At 41.8% G+C, this 22,772-nt stretch overlaps 1 protein-coding gene across 1 annotated transcript in view; it reads left to right on the forward strand.

The window, feature by feature from the left end:
- CENPH (centromere protein H) overlaps positions 1-22,772 on the forward strand; it is a 600,657-nt gene that overhangs the window by 73,152 nt on the left and 504,733 nt on the right. Inside the window, exon 3 of the mRNA XM_069627395.1 lies at positions 19,553-19,698. Coding sequence (XP_069483496.1) covers positions 19,553-19,698 — 146 coding nt within the window. The remainder of the gene's footprint in view (positions 1-19,552; positions 19,699-22,772) is intronic.

Raw genomic sequence — 22,772 nt, forward strand, 5'->3', positions numbered from 1 at the left:
CGAGTTATGGTTGCTTAGCTTACAATAACTGCCGAATTTCAGGGGTTTTTCGGTTTACTTGTAACCATAACGTCCCTTTTAACAGTAGCGCAACTTTAACAAAGTCCCTTTTAACAAAAGTTTTTTCACTGAATTTCATAGGTTTTTAGTAGCGCAACTTAACCATAACATCCCTTAAACCCATTTTTTTCACTGAATATAGATATCATGAATTTAATAGGTTTTTACTAGGATACCCTTAGTTTATATAGATATATCATACAAGTACTGAACCCCCTGTCCTATGCTAGTGGCTTCAAGGTACGCGGACCATGCAAATCTCCACGGACGGACTCGGTCAACATCAACACTGTCCAAAAACTCAGGGGGTATCTTGCATTGTTGTATCATACAACAAACACACTGAACATGTTCAAAGAGCAACATACAAATTGCATTAAAAAATAAATAAGAAGTACAAACTATGTATGTAAGACACCAACAGTCCAATTACATAGCATATGAAACATAATGGAACATACCAAAAAAAAATACATATGCCTCCAGCAGAATTACCTCACTGATGCTGTATACAGAAACTGCAAAGCAAATATCAACAGCACACCTACAAAGCAGTAACAGCAAAACTGAAAAACAAACTGGAAAGTACACTACATTAATTTCTATAGTTATAAACATTCTTTTGTAGGATACACTAAAAAATAATTTTTTTTTTTTTAACACAGAAATGGCCAGGCTTGAGGAACATTTTCCCGGGATGAAATGACTAAAAACAGTGATACTAATGGTAGACGCTACAGTTTTCAAAGTAAGCCAAGTAATACACATTATTTGACATGTACCCAACACATTCTTTTTTTCTTTAACATTACATACAGAAAATAAGCATAATACTGAAACAGTACATCATGTACTATTGGAACAACAAACAGACACTGTGGAAAATCATCTACAGCATTTAGAACAAAAAATGGATCAATTAATGACCAATTTCATTATTTTGAAGAACTTTGTAGAAAACCAGATCATGGAAAAAAATAAATATCACTGTCCTACGTGCACCTGTACCCCTTCTCCATGCCCCAGTCAACCATCAACAAAAATTCCCCATCACCAAAAACGTTATGATGATGATACCTCAGTCCTTTCCTCCCCTACCACCCTACATGTAGAAAACTTTAATTCCCCTGTATACGTCCCCATTTCTGCTACCCCCCTTTCATAATTTCTATCTTTTTGTATATTAATAAAGTATTATGTATACTGTTCCTGTATGCGTCTGTGTTTTGTTTTTAAAAAAAGTCGGTTTGGGAGTCCACGGACTGCGCGACTGTCCGGGATATCCGCAATTAACCAAAATGGGTGTGTCCTAAGGACACTCTCCCTGTTCGTATTGTCCGCAATCAAAATGGAGGTGTGCGTAGAACGCCTAACCCGTCCGCAAAGTTGTGACACACCTTTAATTAGTTCAGGGACCCGAACCCTGTCCGGCGGACACTTGTGCGCATGCGCATCCCACCCTCAGGGTCCTACGAACATCATGCCTGTTCGTAACAGTCGTAACACCCGTGTGTCGCACTTTTAATTTGTTCGGGACCCAAACCCTGTCTGTAGAACACACGTGCGCATGCGTACAACCGATCCAGCAGAATATGTGTCTTACGGACAGCCGTCCCATTCGCGAACGTGTCCGCGATGTCATCATGTGACTGCACCCATGCTGAGTGTAGGCCCTTGTCCGCGAGCACAGTCTGGGCCCCCGGACACTAAAAAAGAGCTTTTTTTGAGCAATCCAAGGTGTTTTACTGTGAAACGTCACCCATGCCCATGTCTCTAACGATCTGGATACTTTTTGGAACTTTTTGAGTGCTTTTGGCAAAGAGCGCTCCAGCACCCCGATAAAAGGCCACACCCTAAAGCCGCTCCTCATTCTGTTTTTGGCTACCAGAGAGTGCATTGCTCAATATTGGTGTGCTGCATTGCATTGGCTGCTGACCTCTGCCTGCTGTGCTGTGTGTGCTGTGTCTGCTCTGCCATTCCTCTGCCTGCTGTGCTACATCCCAGATGGCAACCATGGCTTCCACCTGTGCAGCTGCCTCGGCTTCAGCACCAACCCCACCCTCTCCACCACCACCACCACCACCTTCCCAAGGGCCTGGAGAGGGGAACAGGCGTGGAGATGTAGAGAGGGATGAAGAGGAAGACTAGGATGAGGTAGTGGAAGTTCCCACTACTGCCGGCCAGCGTGAGTCTTGGGTGTGGAGGCTCTTTGCCACCGTTGGAAGGGTACCCAAGGCATGTGCAGACAAGGTGTACTGCACTGAGTGTGACTTAGTGCTCAGTCGTGGCAAACCGGGTCTGTATACAGGACCACTTCTATGCGGTGACCCCTAAGGTCTTATCACAAGGCAGCAGTTTGAAGGGTTGTCCCCTTCGATCAAAGTAGTAGGTTGTGTTCCTCCGGAACACGCTCCGTATCTGCTCCTGCTACCACAAGCGACACTCCTGTTGGGCAGCGCATCCCTGAACCCGCCTTGCAGACCATACGTCGTGCAGTAGACCCTTACCTTTTGAGGGTCACAGTATTGTGTATGTACTGCGATGCGGTACTCTGCAGGGAGGAGACACTTCGAAGTGCTTCCGAGGCTACGGTCCAGGAGCATGAGAAAGTCTGCTACCTACCGAAGTGAGGCCCACCCAACATCTTCCTCTATCCACCTACCCTTTCTTATTCCCGTGGTTGGTGTCGCTTCCTTACCCTCCCCTTCCCCACTCTTCCTTTCCTTCTGTGTCTTGTTAAAAAAATACAAAATAAATACAAAACAACACAAAAAAATGCCTCTTTTCAGAGCCACCTTCCACAGTTTAAAAAAGAATTGCCAATGAAATGCTGCAGGGCCCTGTGCGTTTTTAGAAGTACACAGCCATTACCATTTTTGGGGTATTGAGCTATCAAAACCATTGCACTCTTCTCCGAGAGTAAGTGGGGGCTCTGAAAAGAGCCTTTTTGTGGTGCTCTTTTGTGTCTCAAAAAGTTCAGTTGGTCAACACCAACTGGAAAAGGAATTGTTATACTTCCAAAAATGGTCGCAATGCATTTGTATATTTTGCAGAAAAATCTGATTCCCAGCATGAGTAAGATGTACTCCATCTCTGCGAAAAATGTGTGTGCTACGAAACATTTTCATTGTGAAAAGAGGACATACCAACATCTCTCAAAAAAGAGCAAACAGCCTTGTTGATATTGCGCCTCACTTTCTACATTTGTGGACCAAATGAAGAAGAACTCAGCCACATTTGTCTCTGCGCAATGCGAGAAAGAATGACTTGAGAGTTTGGAAACGCGTCCATGACTTTCCCAAGTCCTTCTTTCATTGCAAACTGCAAGGAGATTCCAGACACATGTCCTAAACGGTTCCCTCCACAATGAATAATAATGTCTGGATGACGGTGTGTCATCAAAGTAGCACAAAAAGGAACCAAATCTAGCCACTTCATTCCGCGCACTCCATGCATGTGCACGTGCACATGAGGGAATCCAAGATGAGCAGCCACTCCACAGCGCTCTGCATGCACCTCCAACCAATTTATCCACGAGTCACCCAAAATCCAGACACTCTGCCTTCTGAAAGACACAGCCATAGCTATCTGCTCTCATCTCGGGAAACAAACTTTCTGCCAAGTTCCTCCTTACACATCACAATCAGTAAACCTTATTGACCAGTCCCTTGGCCTTCACAGTCTCATTTGCATTCCTCTCTGCCTCAAAAATCCCTGTATGTAACACGTGCGATCTGCGGACAGCTGCGGTGTCCGGACAGATCGCCAAATCTGAGAGTGGGGAATGAAAATTTCAATAGTATACTCCACTTCCCTTTTGATGGTGGCTCTGAAAAGAGCCTTTTTGTGTTTTTGAAAGTGCTTCTAAAAAGACACCTTTCATTTTGTTCTTTTTTTTCACTTATTTTTTTACTGATGTCTTCACATTATCCTCTGTATAGCATTCCTTATATTTTCAAATTACATAGCATTTCCCAATATGGATAAAGAAATGCCATCTGCTTTGAAATAGTCACCATTAACACAAATCAAAATTGTCATTGTTACAAGACAACATCCCAGCTCTAAACAAGAAAGCAGACATCCCTCCGTTAACCAAACACCTTACACCATTTTGCTGAGGACAAAAAAAAACATTAAAATTGTCCCATACTACCCTAGGCAACATTTCAGAAAAAATCCCCTTGGCATTTGGAAGAACCACCATCACTGCCTGATCCAAGTTTTCAAGAGCACTCAACAAACTAGTAGCACTGATGTATCCCAAATGGACAGCACTCCAATGCAGTACCACTACATCTGGACTGTTCCACATGACGAAACTCTTACAAACTCCAACCACTGCCTACATATTGGAACCAGGCACAGTTGGCCACAGAACCTCCACTCCTTCAAAACCAAAACTGGCAGCCATATGTTTAGACATAGCATACCTCTCTAAAACATTTACAACATACAACTACCAACACCCTCTCTTTGTATAAAGAATAACTTCAACACCTGATTGGCTAATCCCCACAGTCCCCATTCCATGCTAGATTTGCTGAGAAACCCCGGATGTGGCACGCCCTGTCCGCGAACAGCTGCGGTGTCCGCAGACCCCGTAACACAAGGGCAGCCCTTTTTCCCTTTCCACATCACTGTCTGCACCACTCTCTCATTGGATGCACATAAGCAGTCACACAAACATCCACCAACCCATCCAAGAACTCTACATCTAACTCAGTCATCATAATTCAGCACTTTAGATGAACTGTTCATCACTTTGAGTACAAGTGTCCTGTGATTGCAAAGCACCTACAGCTAAAACTACTGTAAAACTCTTCCAGATGTCTCCATCCAGATTCAACTACATCTACATACATCTATACAAACTACAGGTATGAATATTTTGTTTACAGTAAATTTGCAACTCTTTTATAAATGCATATGAACAGGTCACCTGCCATTCACCTTGCATAATCTGCAAAAAAAAAGTATACTCTAATTTCTCCCATCTCCTATAGTCAAGTTCACTTACAAATCTGTCTGCTTTCAACATTTTAATTTACCCATATTACTCATTGCAATGTCCAACCTATAATTCTCTTATTTCCTTCCGTCATTTTCACAACCACTTACCCCTGAACACACTATCAAAAATTCCTAGAATACACACAACAGGAGACCAGCTTGTATCTTACAAAAGCATTGCAAGTACATACATTATTTAAACAGAATGCCTGACATTTGCCATACTTGCAAAACCAAACAAATACAAGTGTACATTCAGAACATTGCTAATAGGAATGTGGATAACAAATTCAAGTCCAAGAACTGCACTCTTGTACCAAGCATCTATGCACCAAAGAATTAATGGAATTCCACACACAAAAACATTCTCCTTTTTCAATCTGCATCTTTCCATGCTTTTCTTCTCGCCCTACTACGACATCTACTAATCCATTACCACACTAAACAGTGCAACAGGAACACACACACTTTAAAAAGTGCAGCTCATAGGACACACCTATAAATAGTCCACTAACCCCCTTAGTAATGATGCTGATCCTCCAAAATCCCCATAAATCTACACAGCTATGCAATTTAACACATACAGTATCTCTTCCTAGAAAGAAATCCTTCTTCTGCAAATGTAACTAATCTATTCAAGTGAAATTACTGTGCTATTAACACACGTATGTACTAACTTCCTTCTTTCACAATTACAGTGAAGACCACACTCCTGAAAACCAGTAGCGTCTGAAGTACAAGACAGAACCCAGAAGAAACCTACTCTTTGCATCCAACAAAGTGCAATACTGTCGTAGTGTTCTTACTGTTACTTAAACACTGTCGTTTCTAGTATTGTAGAACAAACAATTGTATCAACCCTACAGCATTAGAATCAGTATTACTGATTGCCCCTCAGCAGGTGCACACTTTGTATTGCCATCTGCACACCAGTGTAGTAACATACAAATACGAGAATAGCCTTCCCAACCTGAAGTAACAGCCCATTCCACTTTCACACACCTCTACATACATGCCTACCATCATACTCGGACACTCATGCACAATGCACACATACATTGCACAATGTCCCAACCCACACTTTCTTTTTTTCTCCAACAGACACCAAAGAATGGCTACCAAAAAGCAAATCTGTAGAAAGCAATGCAGAAATAGAGCAAATCACAATAACTGTACAAAATAAGCTTCCACCTCTAGAAGAATATATACAAAAAGTTCAAACAAAACAGCTAAAAGTCATTCAGCAAAAATAAAGCAGCTTGCAGTAAAGAAACTTTGACTCCTCTTTCAAAATGTAAAACTAAACAGAAAGGTATTAAAAAGACTGCAGCTACCACTAGTGCTAACACTGTACCTATAAACCTTGATGTAGCCACAAGTAAGCATACCAAAAAAAAAGATTTTACAAAAAATGTTCCGCCACAGAGTCCTTCAGAACCTTATAAAAACAGGAGAGAAAACATGCTCAACCCTTAAAACCTACTTCAGAAAACTAATCCTGGAAGCTCTCATAGATGGTGCAATCCTTCTCAAAAGGAAATTATTTATATTTGTTTTAAATGGAATGAAACCACGAACTACTAAACTACAACAAGGACTTCTCAACAAACGGAATATCAACAAAGATAGCTTCACAAACATCTGTGCAGGTGAGTGGAGTCACACCACTAGCACAGAACCATGTGTCAATGAAGACGCATACAAACAAAAGTAAACAAACCCAATTGCCATACATAGCAGTGGACGAGGGTATGAAAAGTTTAATAATACCATCCTGGAACAGGAAATGCTGCTCGCATAAATATCTCCAGCAAACTTAGCATCAACTCCATTCCACTGAACCAATGCGTCCAGTCTACAAATGGCAGTGCGCATCAATGTGTAACATAGGCAAAACATCTTTCACATATTTATGCCAGTTCCTCAATCAGTATGTGAAAGGCAAAGACAAATTGAAAATTAAACTATTACAAACTATGGACTCCTGTCCGGTGCGAAAATACACAGGACTACAAGGACATTCATTTCTGGACCTATTTGCAAAAGCACCTTTCACCATATCAAAATGATAGGAACACACGATTCAACTTTAAGAAATCTCGTTCATAAACTGTACTATGCCAAAAGTCCTGCTTTAGCACTGGGCAATTTAAATAACATTCTTCAACATGGTACAGCCAAAGAACTACTCGAAGAAATAGAGCACATCCAGAGAAAATATTTTGGAAGTGAAAGCCACTTTAAAAATTCAATATCTTTAGAACAGAGTAGCAACAACTTTACAGATGGCGATCTTCTACTACACACATACAAAAAAGAAATACTAAAGTTTAAAAGCACATCTTCTGATGTACGAAACCATGTGTGTGTGTTGCCGCAGGACTTTTTTTTAATACAAATAGCACAAAAACTGTAGACATAATGTACAAAATAGACAATGAAGATTCCAAGTGGTTCCAATTAGCTCTCTATTTTGTAGCAGAAAACAAATACGAAATGACTAACCCCTCAATACTTTGCAGATACTGCATTGCAAAACTTGACAACAATGAAATACCTTCACGTGCTATCAATAATAACTTTGAATTATTCCCACTACCAAAACCACTGCAACAACCTAACTTGTATGAGAACATTATAATTCAAACAGTGCAGCCATTTCAAGCAATAATATGCCTTCAACCAAAAACAGCAAAACTAGCTCCCTCTGAATTACTGAAAGGCATTAATGGCAAAGTAGTTTATCTGCCATTAGATCTCAAAGAAAATGTACACACTCTGAGTGCAACGGCCAATAGATCAATCTTTGATTATCCTAGTAAATAGCGTACCTAAAAAAGACTAAAGAATTTGGCAGCAACCAGTGGACTTTTATAAAGTTAGAGAAGCCCTGCAATATCTAAAAGACAACAATGAATACTCCAAAGAAATAGACATTGAAGAAAACCTGAGGGAATCCACCGAAATAATTCAAGACTCGTCAGGAACTGGCCATTTTCAACTTCTAGATCCTACGAAACTGGAAACATACTAAATGCAGCAAGCCAAAGGATCTCCAATCAGCATATGGGGAAAAAAGTGTAGAAGCACAATCCTTTCCTCTGCTCTTTCCTACTGGAAAAGGAGGATGGTACGATGAAAGACACACTCAAATAACAGCATCAGAATACCGCTCTTTACCAATGTATTCTGTGGACCCCAGATTCAGACAAAACTTGGAATACATTTTCCCTTTTTCTCTTTTGAAAGTGAACTAGCAACTCTTTGCTACAGAGTTGCACACACATTGGAATTGGGCACCAATTTTCAAAATATGTCTGCTACGCTATTGCTACAAAAAGTGCAAGAAGAAGTTTTACAGTCAAGCATTACAAATCTTTTAGCAAACATGCGTGGTACAAAAGAATACTGGTTCCGACGACACGCATAAGTACGCTGTATGATGAGAAAACCTGGGCCCACCCACCTGGTTTGTTACATTAGGTTGTGCAGAATATGCATGGGAATATTTGCATGATTTCCTACGCATAGCAAACAAAAACGAAACTAATATAGATATAAAAACACCAGGAGAACTCTGCTCTCTAGATCCTGTAAATCATCATTTTATTGCCATGCTACACTTCATTTGTAATAAAACCGTGCCTCCCCTTGGAGAAGTGCAACACTTCTTTTGGAGAAAAGAATACCAAGCCAGAGGAGCACCACACATCCACATGCTTTTGTGGATTAAAGATGCTCCTAAATCTGGTCAGGACAGTGATGACACTGTTTTACAGTTCATTCAAAAATGTCACTTGTGAAATCATTTCACAAATTACACGCAGTGACCTACATGCACACATTTTACAATTTCAAAGACACAAGCGTGGGAAGTATTGTCGGTGCAAATATAAAAACAAAGGGAAATACTACACCAAATGCCACTTTGGTTTCCCTAGACCAGTTTCAACAACAGTTCAAGTGAACAACTTCATGTCTTCAGTTAAACATAGTGTCAAAGGTAAATAACCTAAGAACACATACTGCATAAAAAGAACAGAAGGATCAAAGTACATCAATGATTACAATGCAATCATTGCCCTCCTATGGAATGCAAATATAGATGTGCAATACATTGCAGACAATTCCACTGCAGTTGCACAATATGTCACAGCCTACTTAACCAAAGCAGAAATAACAGAGCTCAAAGATCTCTTGGACGACATATCATCTGACAAAACACTGTCACAGAAATTGAACTCCTTAGGCATAAAAATGCTCTCCCATAGAGAATGTGGCTGCTACGAATCCGCAGACCATTTACCCGGTACTGCCCTGTATGGAAAATCTGAAAACATAGAATGGCTAAGCCTTGGTCCTGCTAAATCCAGAAAGAGTTCTCAAAAATCATATGAAGACATAGACACAATAGCCAAAAATGATCCCAACAGCCAAGACAATCACTTTGCAAACCCTGTGTCTATACCGCATAGCCCAAAACTTCACATACAAAATATAATATTAAACCAGATGAGAAGAAAGGTAGTAAGAGTCGAAAATTGTGAAGGCAGCCTAGTGAAACTTAGCAAACGCAGCTTAATTAATCATATGAAATTGTAATTAAAAACTCCTCAAGATAAAGAACTGTTTTACATGTTCCTAGTACAACTTTTTAAACAATACAGAAAAGAAGATTTATTACATACCCATGACTCCTTTGAAGATGCTTTCAAAGCAAATGAAAGCACTAAAACAGACATAGACTTTATGCAATAAAAAACAATGTTAGACAATGAACAGCAACAAGAAGATGAACTCCAGGCACAACTAAATATAGACACTCCTGACAGCAGTCACCCTTCTCTAACAGGAAGCCAAGAACCACTTGGCAAATGAGGCTGAATTAGCCATGACTGAAGTAGAAAACACCATGTACCAGTATGAAGGTTCTACAGAAGACTTTGCTATACTCAAATCACAATTAAATAATGAACAGCGTAGCATTTTCCTAGAAATAACAAAACAAATTGAACATGGTATGCAGCACGAAACTAAAACATGTACCCGTCAAGACTACAAACCTATAATGCTATATGTGAGTGGTCAAGCTGGTTCAGGGAAAACCTTCTTAATAAAAAGCAGCAGTAAGTTCCTACAACAAACTGTCAGCTGTTGAAACAGGTTTAGGCGGTGTCACTTTACACTGATTACTACTTCTTCCAGTAGAACACCAAAACAAATTGGACTACTACAAACTTTCTCCAGAAGCTGCAATGGAACTACGCAGAGTTTTGAAACAAATGAAAATGCTGCTAATAGATGAGGTGAGCATGGTCTCCAACCTAATGTTGGCTTTGATTCACCTCAGATTACAAGAGGTCCTCAAAACAGACTGAAGAGCTCTTTGAAAGAAAACACATTGTTTTCAGAGAGATTCTTCAATTAACACCAGTTAAAGGTGAACCTATTTTTAAAACCTCAGGGCACAAACAATACCGTAAAACTCTTGGCAGCATAGGAAATGTCAATGTTTGGCAACATTTCCAATGCAAAGAATTAACTGAAAACATGTCAGTCTGCAGAGCTCTCCTACGCCAACATTTTAAAAAGTATTCGAGTTGGTGTACTATCTAAGGAAGCACAATCTATATTAAATACCAGGCACATCCATGCACTCTACGGCCATAACTCATGTGCTAGTGATGTCATGGAACATTTAGCACACAAACATGTAAACTGTATGTCCTTGATGCCAACTCTTGCAAGCTGTACACAATTCAATGAAACAATGTTGAAAAAATAAATGCAACCAATAGTTCAAATTTGCTCCACTGACAATCTGGACATGCACGGTATGACACTACACATGTGTGAACATGCCACAGCATGACTAAATACCTTAGAAAACTCTATCTCTAACACAACTGGTTTAGAGAAAATATTAAAATGATATATATAAATTGTAGAGTAATGCTTAAACGCTTAAACGTAACTTTGACGTGGAGCAAGGACTAGTTAATGGAGCACTTGGTACAGTTGTTGGCTTTCAAACATACCCACATGACAACAACATTGTTTGTCAATATTCACTTTGACAAACTGTCAGAAGTTAAAAGGATAGGATGCTCAACAGCCCGATTCCTTCTTTTCAAAGACATGTATGTACGCAGAGAACAATTTTCTCTATCTCTGGCATACACAGTCATCATTCATATATCACAAGGTCTTACCCTAGTTCAAGCATTGATAGATATTGGCAGCACAGTGTTTAAAGAATACATGAGCTATGTAGCACTATCACGCTTGCGTACATTTGAAGGACTATTTCTAGTCAACTTTGATGCAAGTAAGTTAAACGCTGATATTCCTTGCATTGTAGAACGCAATAGACTACATGCACTCTACGCACCCCATCTCAAAACCTATCCTGCTCCTTAAAAAGCAAAACTTTTTAAAAGAAAACTAGTTCAGACTCAAATTATACAGGATCTCACAACAATACCTCCAAAGAAATTAAAATAAGCTAATACTTCATCAATGACCACAACCAAAGAAGGATCTGCTGCACAAAGCAAACCAACTACCTCTTCAAAGAATCAACGCGCACTTCCAACAAATGACTTAGACATCGAACTGTCTGATCCATTTAAATTTTCAAATACAACTGGTGTAAATTGCTATGCAAATGTAGCAATCAATATTCTATTCCAATTACCACCAGTTGTTGAAAACATTTACTTAAACGGGACAGAACAATTATGTTTGCAAATGTTAGTCCTTCACAGAAATGCAACCAACAATCCTGACAACACTTAGTGTTTCTGGAATAAGGCAGGAATTGGACTACTGTGCTGAATGGTCAGATTCACTATAAACACACAAGAAGACTCACAAGAATGTCTAATGTGCTTACTACAAGTACTGGAAAACAAAAACATACCTATAAATTAAATCTTCCAGATTTCATACATGTGGAAACATACATGCACTCTCTGGCTCAGGAACAAGTCCCTAATGAACGCTTCGTGTATGTATCCATACCTAACTGAATCCATTCTATTTCAGCAACTTGTACAAAATGCAAACCATGGCAGATTATGTACTACTTGCAATTCTGATAATCGTTCCACCTTACAAATACAGTCACATAGTGAATACGTAATAGCAATGCTTTTGCGTTACAATGCAGATGGTACCAAAAACAACTGCAAGCTGACTGGATTCACACATGGACAAGTATCACTTGGCAAGAAAACCTTCACAACAGTAGGCATAATCTACCACGCGGGAGCCACAATTAATACAGGTCACTACACTGCATAGATAAAAAAGAAATGTGGATGGTTCGAATGTAATGATACTTCCATTACTCTAAAAGAGATTACCAGCAAATCTTGTAAACGCTTACTCAATATTCTTAAGTCCAAAATATATTCACTGATCTGAGTATAAACATCCGCAAAATGTCCTCAATAACCTTTAAATCCATAAACTAATAGAATAAGACAATAGCTATCGAACGTTGAAAAACTATAAACCGTTAGAATACGCCAAAAGGTATCTAACTGCCCCAAAATTATGCAACAACCAAACAGATAAATGAATACTGCTATAAGGCAACAAGAAATAAACAGTTGGAATACGCCAACAGGTATCTAATTGAAACAATAGTACCACCACTTCCAAACCAAAAACCATACACCTATTCAATTCCTACTACTGAAATTAACCACAAATAAATATTGTACCATAACGTAGAAAGTTATTTCTTTTTATCCTGCATGGATTATTTTTCCCACAGACCCAATGATTTTACGAACAAACACAGGAACTGAGCAAATTGCACAGTACACTGGTTTGAAGCATAGTGCTTGTAAAGTATTAACTATGAGAGTCGACAAAGTACAGAAATGTCTACTATGCAATGCAATAACTCATTACAAACTACCTACACTAACATGTGATCTCTTCTTTCATCACGGAGACTTAAAAAACAATGTCTGCTCCAATTTCCCATACCATGAGAAAACTGCATACAGTCTCAAAGCAAAGCAAACAGTAAGTAGACAATGATTGGAGTCACAAGCACTGCAACATAACACACCCATGCAAGCAAACACCTGACTACTGACCACAACCCAAAATGTTTGCTTGCATGGATGTCTTATGCTGTGGTGGTTGTGGCCAGGGCCTACAGTCTTGGGTGCATGTCCTGGCCAAAACACTGCATACAACCTTAACAAAGCAAACAATAAGTATACAATGATTGGAGTCACAACCACAGCGACATAACACACCCATGCAAGCAAACACCTAACCACTAACTACAACCCAAAATGCCTAGTCTCTTAGGTACTAACATTCTGAACACAATCCTACTAACACTCACCATGTCCACTGTCCTATAAATACTATTACACTACTCGCAACCAGTACACAAACATTTGGAAACATACCCCCTATGCAGTCCACATACCACAGTCAAAATGTTTGCTTGCATGGGTGTGTTTTGCTGTGGTGGTTGTGGCCAGGGCCTTCGCCCATGCACTCAACACTCTAGGCCCTGGCCACAACCACCACAGCAAAACACAACCATGCAAGCAAACACCTGCCAACTGATCACAACCCAAAAACATAACACAACCACCTCATGCCCTATCCACTTCACTCGACATACTAAGACAGTACTTGCAGCCAATGCACAAACTCTTCAATGCATGCCCTCCCCACCCAATACTCGACTAACTACCCAAAACCAATACATCAGAGCATAATAAAATACCCAATAGTGCGGCCAGTGGCTGGTATGTCTGCGGTCAACCACGGTGACCTCAGACGCAGACACCGCGGCCTTCTTCCACCTAAACAAATACAGTATTTGACCCATCTCTCACTCCCCCGCCCACTGCAGCTATTCTTCCACACCAACACACTCCCCAAAATCAGATTTCCGCTCTGTTCCACGCCGCGCTATCCACGGATCCAACATGGCGGGTGCATCGGGAAAATGTGACGCACCTCACGCTTCACTCCAACCAATCAGCGGACACGTTGCTTGTCCGCGGACATGACGTAAGCCCATTGACCAACCAGCGTCCTGTCCGTGGAGCGAACAGGGAAGTGGAGCGGACCCAGATATCACTTATTTTTATGGACCTACCCTTTGGTTGTTTAAAAAAAAACTACTGGACGGATTTCCACCAAATTTACAAAAACACTCTTTCGAGACCAAGCCACCGCTCCTGCCGCAAATTTGTCGAAAATCCGTCCAGCGGTTTGGGCTGTAGGCATGGGCAAAGTCTATTAATATATATTACACGGTCTGCGGTAGCGGGCATGTAGTTATGGTTAAGTTGCTAAATCCATAGGCAGAGCACTTTTTGGGTGGCTTATAACTTCGCTCCCCCTGGACAAATCACCTTTGCAAATAAAAGTATATGGCCTGCTATATGTCCTCAAGACTAGCAACATCAAACGTACACTTGGAATGATAAGGAAGAAGAATAAAGCAGACATTTCTTATCCACACAAGGAGTGTTTACACGGACTTCAAGAAGTGTCCAGAGGCTGGACACTCTTCTTCCTCACTGCCTCGTCTCTATGGTGTACCCCAAGGTTCGGTAAGCGGTCCTCTTCTTTTCTCTCTATACTGCTCCTCTTTCTGTCCTTATCTCGTCTTTCCATCTTCAGGCTGATGACATCCAGATCGCTTTCTCCTCCTCTTCCTTCGATTCTGCTTTGCCCTCCACTGTCTCTTTTTAGCTGTTCAGAACTGGATGTCCCCCCACTTTCTGCATCTTAATCCCTCAATAACTGAGCTTCTGTTTTTCCCCTCTTCCTACTCTACCTATGCAACGACTGCATTATCTAACATCCATCCCTTTCTTTCTCCCTTCATATTTCTTCTATTACTCGCTCCTGTCGCTATGCCTTGTTTAACATTCACTGCGCCCACGCTTATCTTTCTTTTCATGCTAGTAAACTTCTTCTTTTATCGCTTGTCTTTTCCCGTATTTACTACTGTTCGTCTTTACTGCTTGGACTTCCTGCTTGTCAAATTTTCCCACTTTGTTCTATCTATAACACTTCTGTTCGTCTTCTTTTCTCTGTCTTTAAATGCACCCATGGCTTGGCCCCGCCCTATCTTTCCTCCCTACTCTCCTTCTATGTCCCTTCACGTCCCTTACAATCTCAGAACGTATTTCTTTTAAATGAAGGCCCCCTGTGCTTTGTCTTGTTGCCGTTCTTTTTCTCTTTTGGCTCCTAAGCATTGGAATGCCCTTCATCTTTCACTTCGCTCCTCTTCATCTCTTTGCATTTTCAAACCATCTTAAACTGTACCTTCTTTCGTCTCTAGCTTCTTAAAAAAAAGAACAACAATTGCTTCTTTGCCCTTTTCTCTGTTGATGTAACCTTTATTCATTTGTATCATTTTGATTTTACTGTTTTTGAATTATTGTATTGTTAAGCAACTTTGACAAAAGGCGCTTTATAAATTACTAATGTCTGTAGACAGGTATTAGGTGTTCTAAGGTTTGCTGTTCTAATGTTGAACTTGTGTTCGGTCCAACTATCTTTTGCTCGTCGAAAGGTCTGTTCCACATAGCATGTGCCGCAAGGACATTTGAGGGCATAAATCACATTTTTGGTGTTGCAAGTTGTAAAGTGCTGCAGGTTGATCTTTTTACCTGTGTGGGGAGCAAAAGGAGAGCAGTAGTTATGATGGAAATGTTCTTAACAGAGGTATGTAACAAGTTAGTTGGTCTTTGTAAAAAGCCCAGGAGCTTAGGTGAAGCCTTCCCGTAGGGTACAAGCTGTTTGGCCTGGGCAACTGCAAATGGGTAAACACCCAAACAGTAGAAACAGTGCTCCAAACGCAAAGGATCGACACAAATGGCTTAAGGGAAGAGTACCAACAGCCCCACAGTACCTTGAGAGTGAAGCTGGATGTCTTCTGGATGCCCGGCTGCAAACCCGGTCTCCTAATCCTTGGTCTTGGTAACAAAAGGGGGGGAACTTGGATTGACTCCTGCAGCAGTAGTCTAGAGAGGGACTCGCCAGCAAAGAATTCGTCTTACTCTCGCGTTGGTTCGTATATTTTGGCACCATTTGTTCAGCACCAGTAGTGAACGATCACCGCCAGTTGGAATCTTCTTCTTTTCTCGGTCCTGCACTCTGGTGAGAGACCTCTGAGGAGAGAGTTTGTGCTTCTGGAGGTCCACACGGATGCCACCGAATTTCCAGCAATATTCGTCAATGGCAATACGATGCACTCCAAGTTGGTCAAGGTACCCCTGCTATTGGGATGCTGCAGCCTGGGAAGGTCGCAGGATGGCTCATATTGAAGAGTGTCTTGAGGCTGGTTATGCCCACAGCTCCAGAGGAGAGTCGTCCTTGCCAGAGCTTCCCTGTCGCTTCAAAAACAGGGTCAGGACAGCAGCGGTACTTCAGCGGTGCTTCTGCGGTTACTGGAGGTGCTTCAGGCATCTCTAGTTGTCTTAATCTTCAGAGCTTCGGTTCCAGTGGCCGACTTAGCCGCCTGTCCCAAAAGCCTTGCCTTTTATGCAGGAACCCATTCATTATATCAGCTGCCCAGTTCAAACTGGTTCCAGCCAGGCATACCTTCAGACAAAGTCCAGAGAAGTTTCGGGCTCCTCGCTCACTTCCTGTCTTAGTAGACACCCTGAAGCCTTGCTGAGCTTCACAAAAGGATCCCTCTAAAGGCAAAACTCAGACCCATCCCCACCTGGAATAGTAGAAGGGCTAAGAAGGAACACACAAACGAAACATGATGATTAAAGAAGACTGGGGCCATTTTGGGAAATTGGTTACCCATCGGTGCTGTACTGGAGCTGTGAAAAAAGCCTGCGAGTAACGTAACACAACATTGGTAAAAAAGGTATCCACTGCCACCAGCCATTTAGGTTTGTCCGTCACCGTAACTATAAAAGTTAAGAGCAGTGGGAAATGAGTTACAATGTAGCCCCTCAGCAATCCACAGAAGATGGTGTGTGCTGATCATCCCACAAAAAGAAAGGTAAGTAAGATAAAAGTATCCTACTATCCTTGAGAACAGTAGTTTTTAAGGAAAAAGTAATAAAGAATAGGAAGGGAAGACCAATGGACTCCCCAGCAACGCTGCACACAGGGTGCTGCGTGCTCCAACAATTTATTACAGATGACTGTAGTGAACTACATGGAGGAAAGCATGACTCCATTAAAAGTAAAAAGATTACAGTACCAGAAAAAATAGGGGTCCCATCTCGGAGGAAAAAAGAATGATGGGGTGGAAAAGGCCCACTCACTCGTGAGCGTGAAGCACAAGAAATGGAAATTCTCACTAACAGTCGTCCAAGATCTGATTTCGGTCCAATGCATTTTAACAGGCCACAACTGTAGTTGGACCAGCATTTCAACATTAAAGGAGATTGGTTGCAAATTAATTTAGAAAAATTGAGATCTTTGAAAATGCTACTGTCACAATTTGTAAAAAATGACACAAGAAAGATATTCAAGTTTATGCTTTTTATTTAAGGTGTCAGGATGGTTGTGGTTTGTCTGTTCTCTCTTCTCCCTCCCCTGGACCTTTTTACTTTCTATGCCTCCTCCTTTCTTGTCTATCTCGTAGGCCAGAGTCTCTACGCTTCCATTCTCTGACGCATTTGAGTACTTCCTCCTTCTCGGTTTGGTGCCTGCACCGTTTTCTTCTCTGCTTTCCCCTTGATCATAGCCTTGATCTTCCCTGTCTTCCCCTCAGCGAAGCCCTTCACCTTTGCTTCCTCTGCCTTTTTCTTGACAAGGTCCATGTACAGCTCTCCATTTACCCGTCTTTTGGTCGCTGCTTCAGTCTCCTTTCTTTTCTATATTTCTGTCCTCCAGCTTTCCTTCTGCTCCAGTTTCCAGGTTTTACGATCACTCTTTTCTATCCATGTCTTACAATCTGCCTCTCTTCTCCAGGAGTTAAAATTCCACACTCCTCTTCAGGTCTTGCAATCGACCCAGGAATCTTTGCCTTCCTCTCGGTCTTATCTGATTTCGTTCACTCCAGGTCTTACAGCCAGCCCTGCAATCTCCTTCTCTGCTCCAGCATCTTCCTGCTTAACAGCACACTACTCTCCTTGTTTGTACCACAATTCCCTTGGACTGATTAGCTTCCTGCTGATTGGCTAGAGAGGTTGCATACCCATTCAGGGCATGCGCCATTGCTGGGATGCTTTGTAGTGCTCAGTTCATGGAAGAAGACTGTAAATGGGGAAACTGCCATCTTGGATCCAACTTCAGTCTTTGTTGTTTGCTGGCTGGAAAGGAGCTGCTGATATGTTCCACTGTTCCCGATTGTGAAGATTCTCTTCTATGGATTTCGTTTTGGTGTCCTCCTGTGCCATACAGCTTGGGTTATGTATTACACACTAATCCTGTGGGCGTGGGAGCTTTGAAAACAGTTTCTCTTGTTTGGAGCACTGCTGGTAGCCTTTCCCTTCCTTTTCATGGAAGCCTCAGCTGCAGGTGATTCTGTCTCCCGTGCACTGGCAATTGTGAGGGAGTCTGGAGGCCCGGGTGAAGAGTGTATCTTCCCCAAGACTGCCCCCTGTGTGCTGTGGAAAACACTTTCTTGGGATACCCCGGTCTACTCCATTATCTTCCACATCCTGAATCTATAAGTGTGATTTGCTAATCTGGTCCAGGTTTTCCTCTGTTTGGAAAGGGGGATTATGGGAGATGTAATCCCTTTCTTCTTGATTTAACATCCATCTATATGGTCTATCGCCTCCCAGGTGTAAAGTTTCTCTCCGTGGACCTGGGTCACCAATTCCCCTCCCTGGATCCAGTTTGGGTTTATCAAGAGGGGAATTGTGTGATGTGTATTTCTTTCTGGTTTGTTTATCCCAAAGGGGAATAGGTTATGGCTTTGGGATATGCTCTTTCTGCCGAAAGCTGCTGCTGTGGACCTAGGGATACCAAATCCTGGTCAATGTGGCAAATTAAATATGATCACTTTGGCACACCTACCCAAGCCGGCAATGCAATTCTCCAACCACAATGCAACCAAAATACAGTTGCTGGAGCCACGTAGCGGAGTCACTGGTAGCCATGATGCTGCCAACCCCAAAAAACCTATACAGACTTAACCTACTCTCTACTTGCCCAAGGAACAACATGTTTATGAAATGATCTTGTCCCTGACAACAAACAACTTGTTCTAGGAGTAGCGCTATAGGAATGTGTGTGTGTGTGTGTGGGTGTAGGTGTAGGTACTGGTTGAAGGGATGATCACCAGGGGGCCTGTAAAGGTAAGGGCAGCCAATTAATATTTATTATTTTTTTAAGAGTTTAGCGTGAGGGAGAGGGCTTTCAGTAAATTGAATTTAGGAACTGTTGGAGAGGTTGCAATTGTTTCAAAATATTTTCCTCATTTTAAAAAGAAATCTTTTATCTGTAGGCCTCCAATATTGTTATTGAAAACAAACAAATATTTCCTAATATTGCATTTCTCTAGGTTTGTGGTGAGATGGAGGGCCTGGGTGTGATTGATGGACTCTCCGAAGAGCTGCACACGGTAGCTTTAAGTCACACTTCCAATCCGTCAGCAGAGCCAACAATGGATCAACAGTCGAATGAAGACATCCTCTCCAAACTCTACAGGTTTGTGTGAACGTTCTTATTGTTTTGGATTTTACTTCAAAAGAGAGTTCAGATTATGCTCCTTTTTGTTTGCTGCTTTAATTTCATATGAATAATGTTGATCTTTAGCAAAACTATTCATCAGATTGACCTACATTTACAATGTCAAAAAGTACTATTTAGCCGGAAAATCCCCCAATGCACAAAATACAAGTTCATGAGCACTGTCGCAGCGGGTGCATTGAGGTTTACAGGCATAGCGATCCAGTATACAAAACTCTGACATGCGGATTGATCCAGTTTGACCTATGAAGAGTGTTCCTCACCATGAAAGATGAATGGGCAGATTTGGCTTGGGGCCCTGTTGTAGACTCAGGCTGCAGCTCCCCAACACCGCCTTACTAAATGAACACCCCTAATCTGTTTTTCCTTTAACGAGAACCTGCACATTGTAGTGGCACAACTTGTGCAATATATACATGTAGTGTAGCTTCTTTAGTATTGGTGTGTGTAGGTGTAGACATGCCATGAAGGGCCCATTGTAACTATAATCCCGGATGAAAACTTATTGTGGAAAAAAAATTATTTTAAAACAAAAAATATTAAATTCTTCTCTTTAGAATGCATCTTATCATACTTCATTTTGCCTCTTTCTATTACGTTTGGATGACCGCTCACTCTCCATCTTAACTCCTCTCTAACTGAGGTCCTATTCCTCCTCCTATTCACCCTTTTCTATTCTGCGTGCAATCTTGGTGTTACTTTTCAATCTACACTTGCATTTTCTCTTCATATTTCCAGTATTGCTCACTCTTGTTGCTTTTATCGCTATAAAATAGGCAAAGCTTATCCTTTTCTTTCTTCAAGTTGCTAAGTTTTTGTTTGACTAATGATCTGTTGCCTTGATTATTGCTCTACACTTCTCATTGAGCCTGCCTACCATTTGGCACATCTTTGTACGATTTATAATTTTCTCTGTGTTCTGTTTTTCTTTCTCCTTGTTTTTCTATCAATAATTTACTTGCCTCTTACTCTAGGCTCTCCTGATACTAGTTTTTCTTTTCGTTTGCTTTGTATTTTTTTTTTGTGTAGCCATAGTTTTCCCCCTCTCTTTATGCACTCCTCTATGTCAATATACCTTCACATTCTCTTTGATCCCAATCTCCCATTATTCGCACATTCCATAATTGTCCCTGTTTCATTTTTTGCTCTGGCCTTAAGCATTGGAATCAGTTACCTCTCTCTCTCTTTGATCCTTACATTCCTTTTTCTATGTTTCATTCATATCTGGAGACTCGTACGGGACGTGTCTGGAGAACATTCAAAAGGCAGTAGGTCTCCTGTTCAATCTGGGATTCTGAATCAACGAGAAAGTCAATTCTGGTCCCCATTCTAGTCGTACGGTTTCTGGCGGCACTGATTCGGACAGAAGACTGCCTTGTCTTCCCCTCCGACGAGAGGGTTCAAAACCTGTTCCAAATTCCTCAGTATGTAGCCAGTTGCTAAATAACCGTACGTAAAGCCATGCGGCTACTGCAGATTATGGCATCCTACATCTTCCTGGTTCCACACGCATGTCTGCACCTGCTCCCCATGCAGGACTGGCTCTCGAGCCAGTGGTGCCAGGCAAGCGGTCAGTGGGACGATCTAGTGGCTGTCTCAACAGCCCTCGTTCAGTCTGCAGTGGTGGTCCAAGGAAAACCTTCTAAAGAGGAAATCATTCACCACCCCCACAGTAGAAGCCACTCTCACCACGGATGCATCTCTGTCAGGGTGGGGGGCACACCTCCTACAACAGGCAGTGCTCAGCATGTGGTCTCCATCAGTAGAAGCCAAACATATACATCTGTTGGAACTACTGGCGGTGTTCAAAGCACTGAAAGCCTTCCAAACAAACTTACATGGGCAGACAGTTCTTACAGACAGCACCACGACCATGCACTCTGAACAAACAGGGGAGCACTCACTCTCCAGGGCTAGCCAAACTGTCACAGAACATTTGGAAGTGGGCACTCAAACACATGTTGCAACTATCACAACATGTTCCTGGGCTACACAATCTTTTGGCAGACATGCTCAGCAGAGACTTACAGCTACTCATAGAACACGAGTGGCGCTTGCAAGAACGTATTCTACTCCACGTCAATGCAGAACAGGGTCATCCAGATATCGACTTGTTCACAACTCTTGAGACTGCCCAATGCCCAGATTATGCCTCCAGGTACCCTCAGAAATGGTCAAAAGGGAACAGTTATAGATGACATGGTCCGGGAGATTTGCCTACACACCCTACTCCGCCAATTCCCCTTGTCAAAACGATACTGCACAAGATGCGCCAGGGACAGGTTACGCTGATCCTGGGTGCACCAATGTGGGCTCGACAGCCATGGTTTTCTCATCTCCTGAGAATGTCAGTATCCCCTGCCCATACAACATGCTGCCCCAAGAGCTAGGGAAAACACTGTACCTGTGCCCCCAAACACTCAACTTTGCAGCTTCGCTGCTGAAGTCATAGAGTTTGGGCACATCCAACTACCTCAGAGATGTATGGAATTTCTTAAAGAGGCACGGAAACATAACACCAAACGTTGTTACTCCAATAAGTGGAAATGTTTTGTCATTTGGTGCAACACTAAAAACGTCAACCCTATTGATTCTTCACCTAAAGATATATTCCTTTATCTAACACACCTCTTGGATTGAGGACTTGTTTTCAACTCTCTAAAGGTGCCCTCTCTGCGTACACCACATCTCAGAGCAAAATTAATGTAATTACAGCATTCATGGAATAGGTAAAGAGACCTAACCCTCACCCTCCTATTTTTAACCTAAATCCCAGTTGGGACTTGAACTTTGTTCTCACAAGACTAATGGGACCTCCTTTTGAGCCAATGCATAAGGCCAGTCTTGAGGCCCTCACCTACGACTGCCTTCCTAGTGGCCCTCCCCTCTATAAGGGTTAGTGAACATTCATAAAGACAAGGTGGTTCTGCGCACACACCCACGCTTTGCGCCTAAATTCGTTTCTAAGTTCCATGTGAATCAATCTGTGAAACAGCCAACTTTCAGAATCCCACCAACTCAGCTGAAAGAAA

Source organism: Ambystoma mexicanum, chromosome 6p (assembly GCF_040938575.1).
Source record: "Ambystoma mexicanum isolate Mex_15411 chromosome 6p, UKY_AmexF1_1, whole genome shotgun sequence".
Lineage (NCBI taxonomy): Eukaryota > Metazoa > Chordata > Amphibia > Caudata > Ambystomatidae > Ambystoma > Ambystoma mexicanum.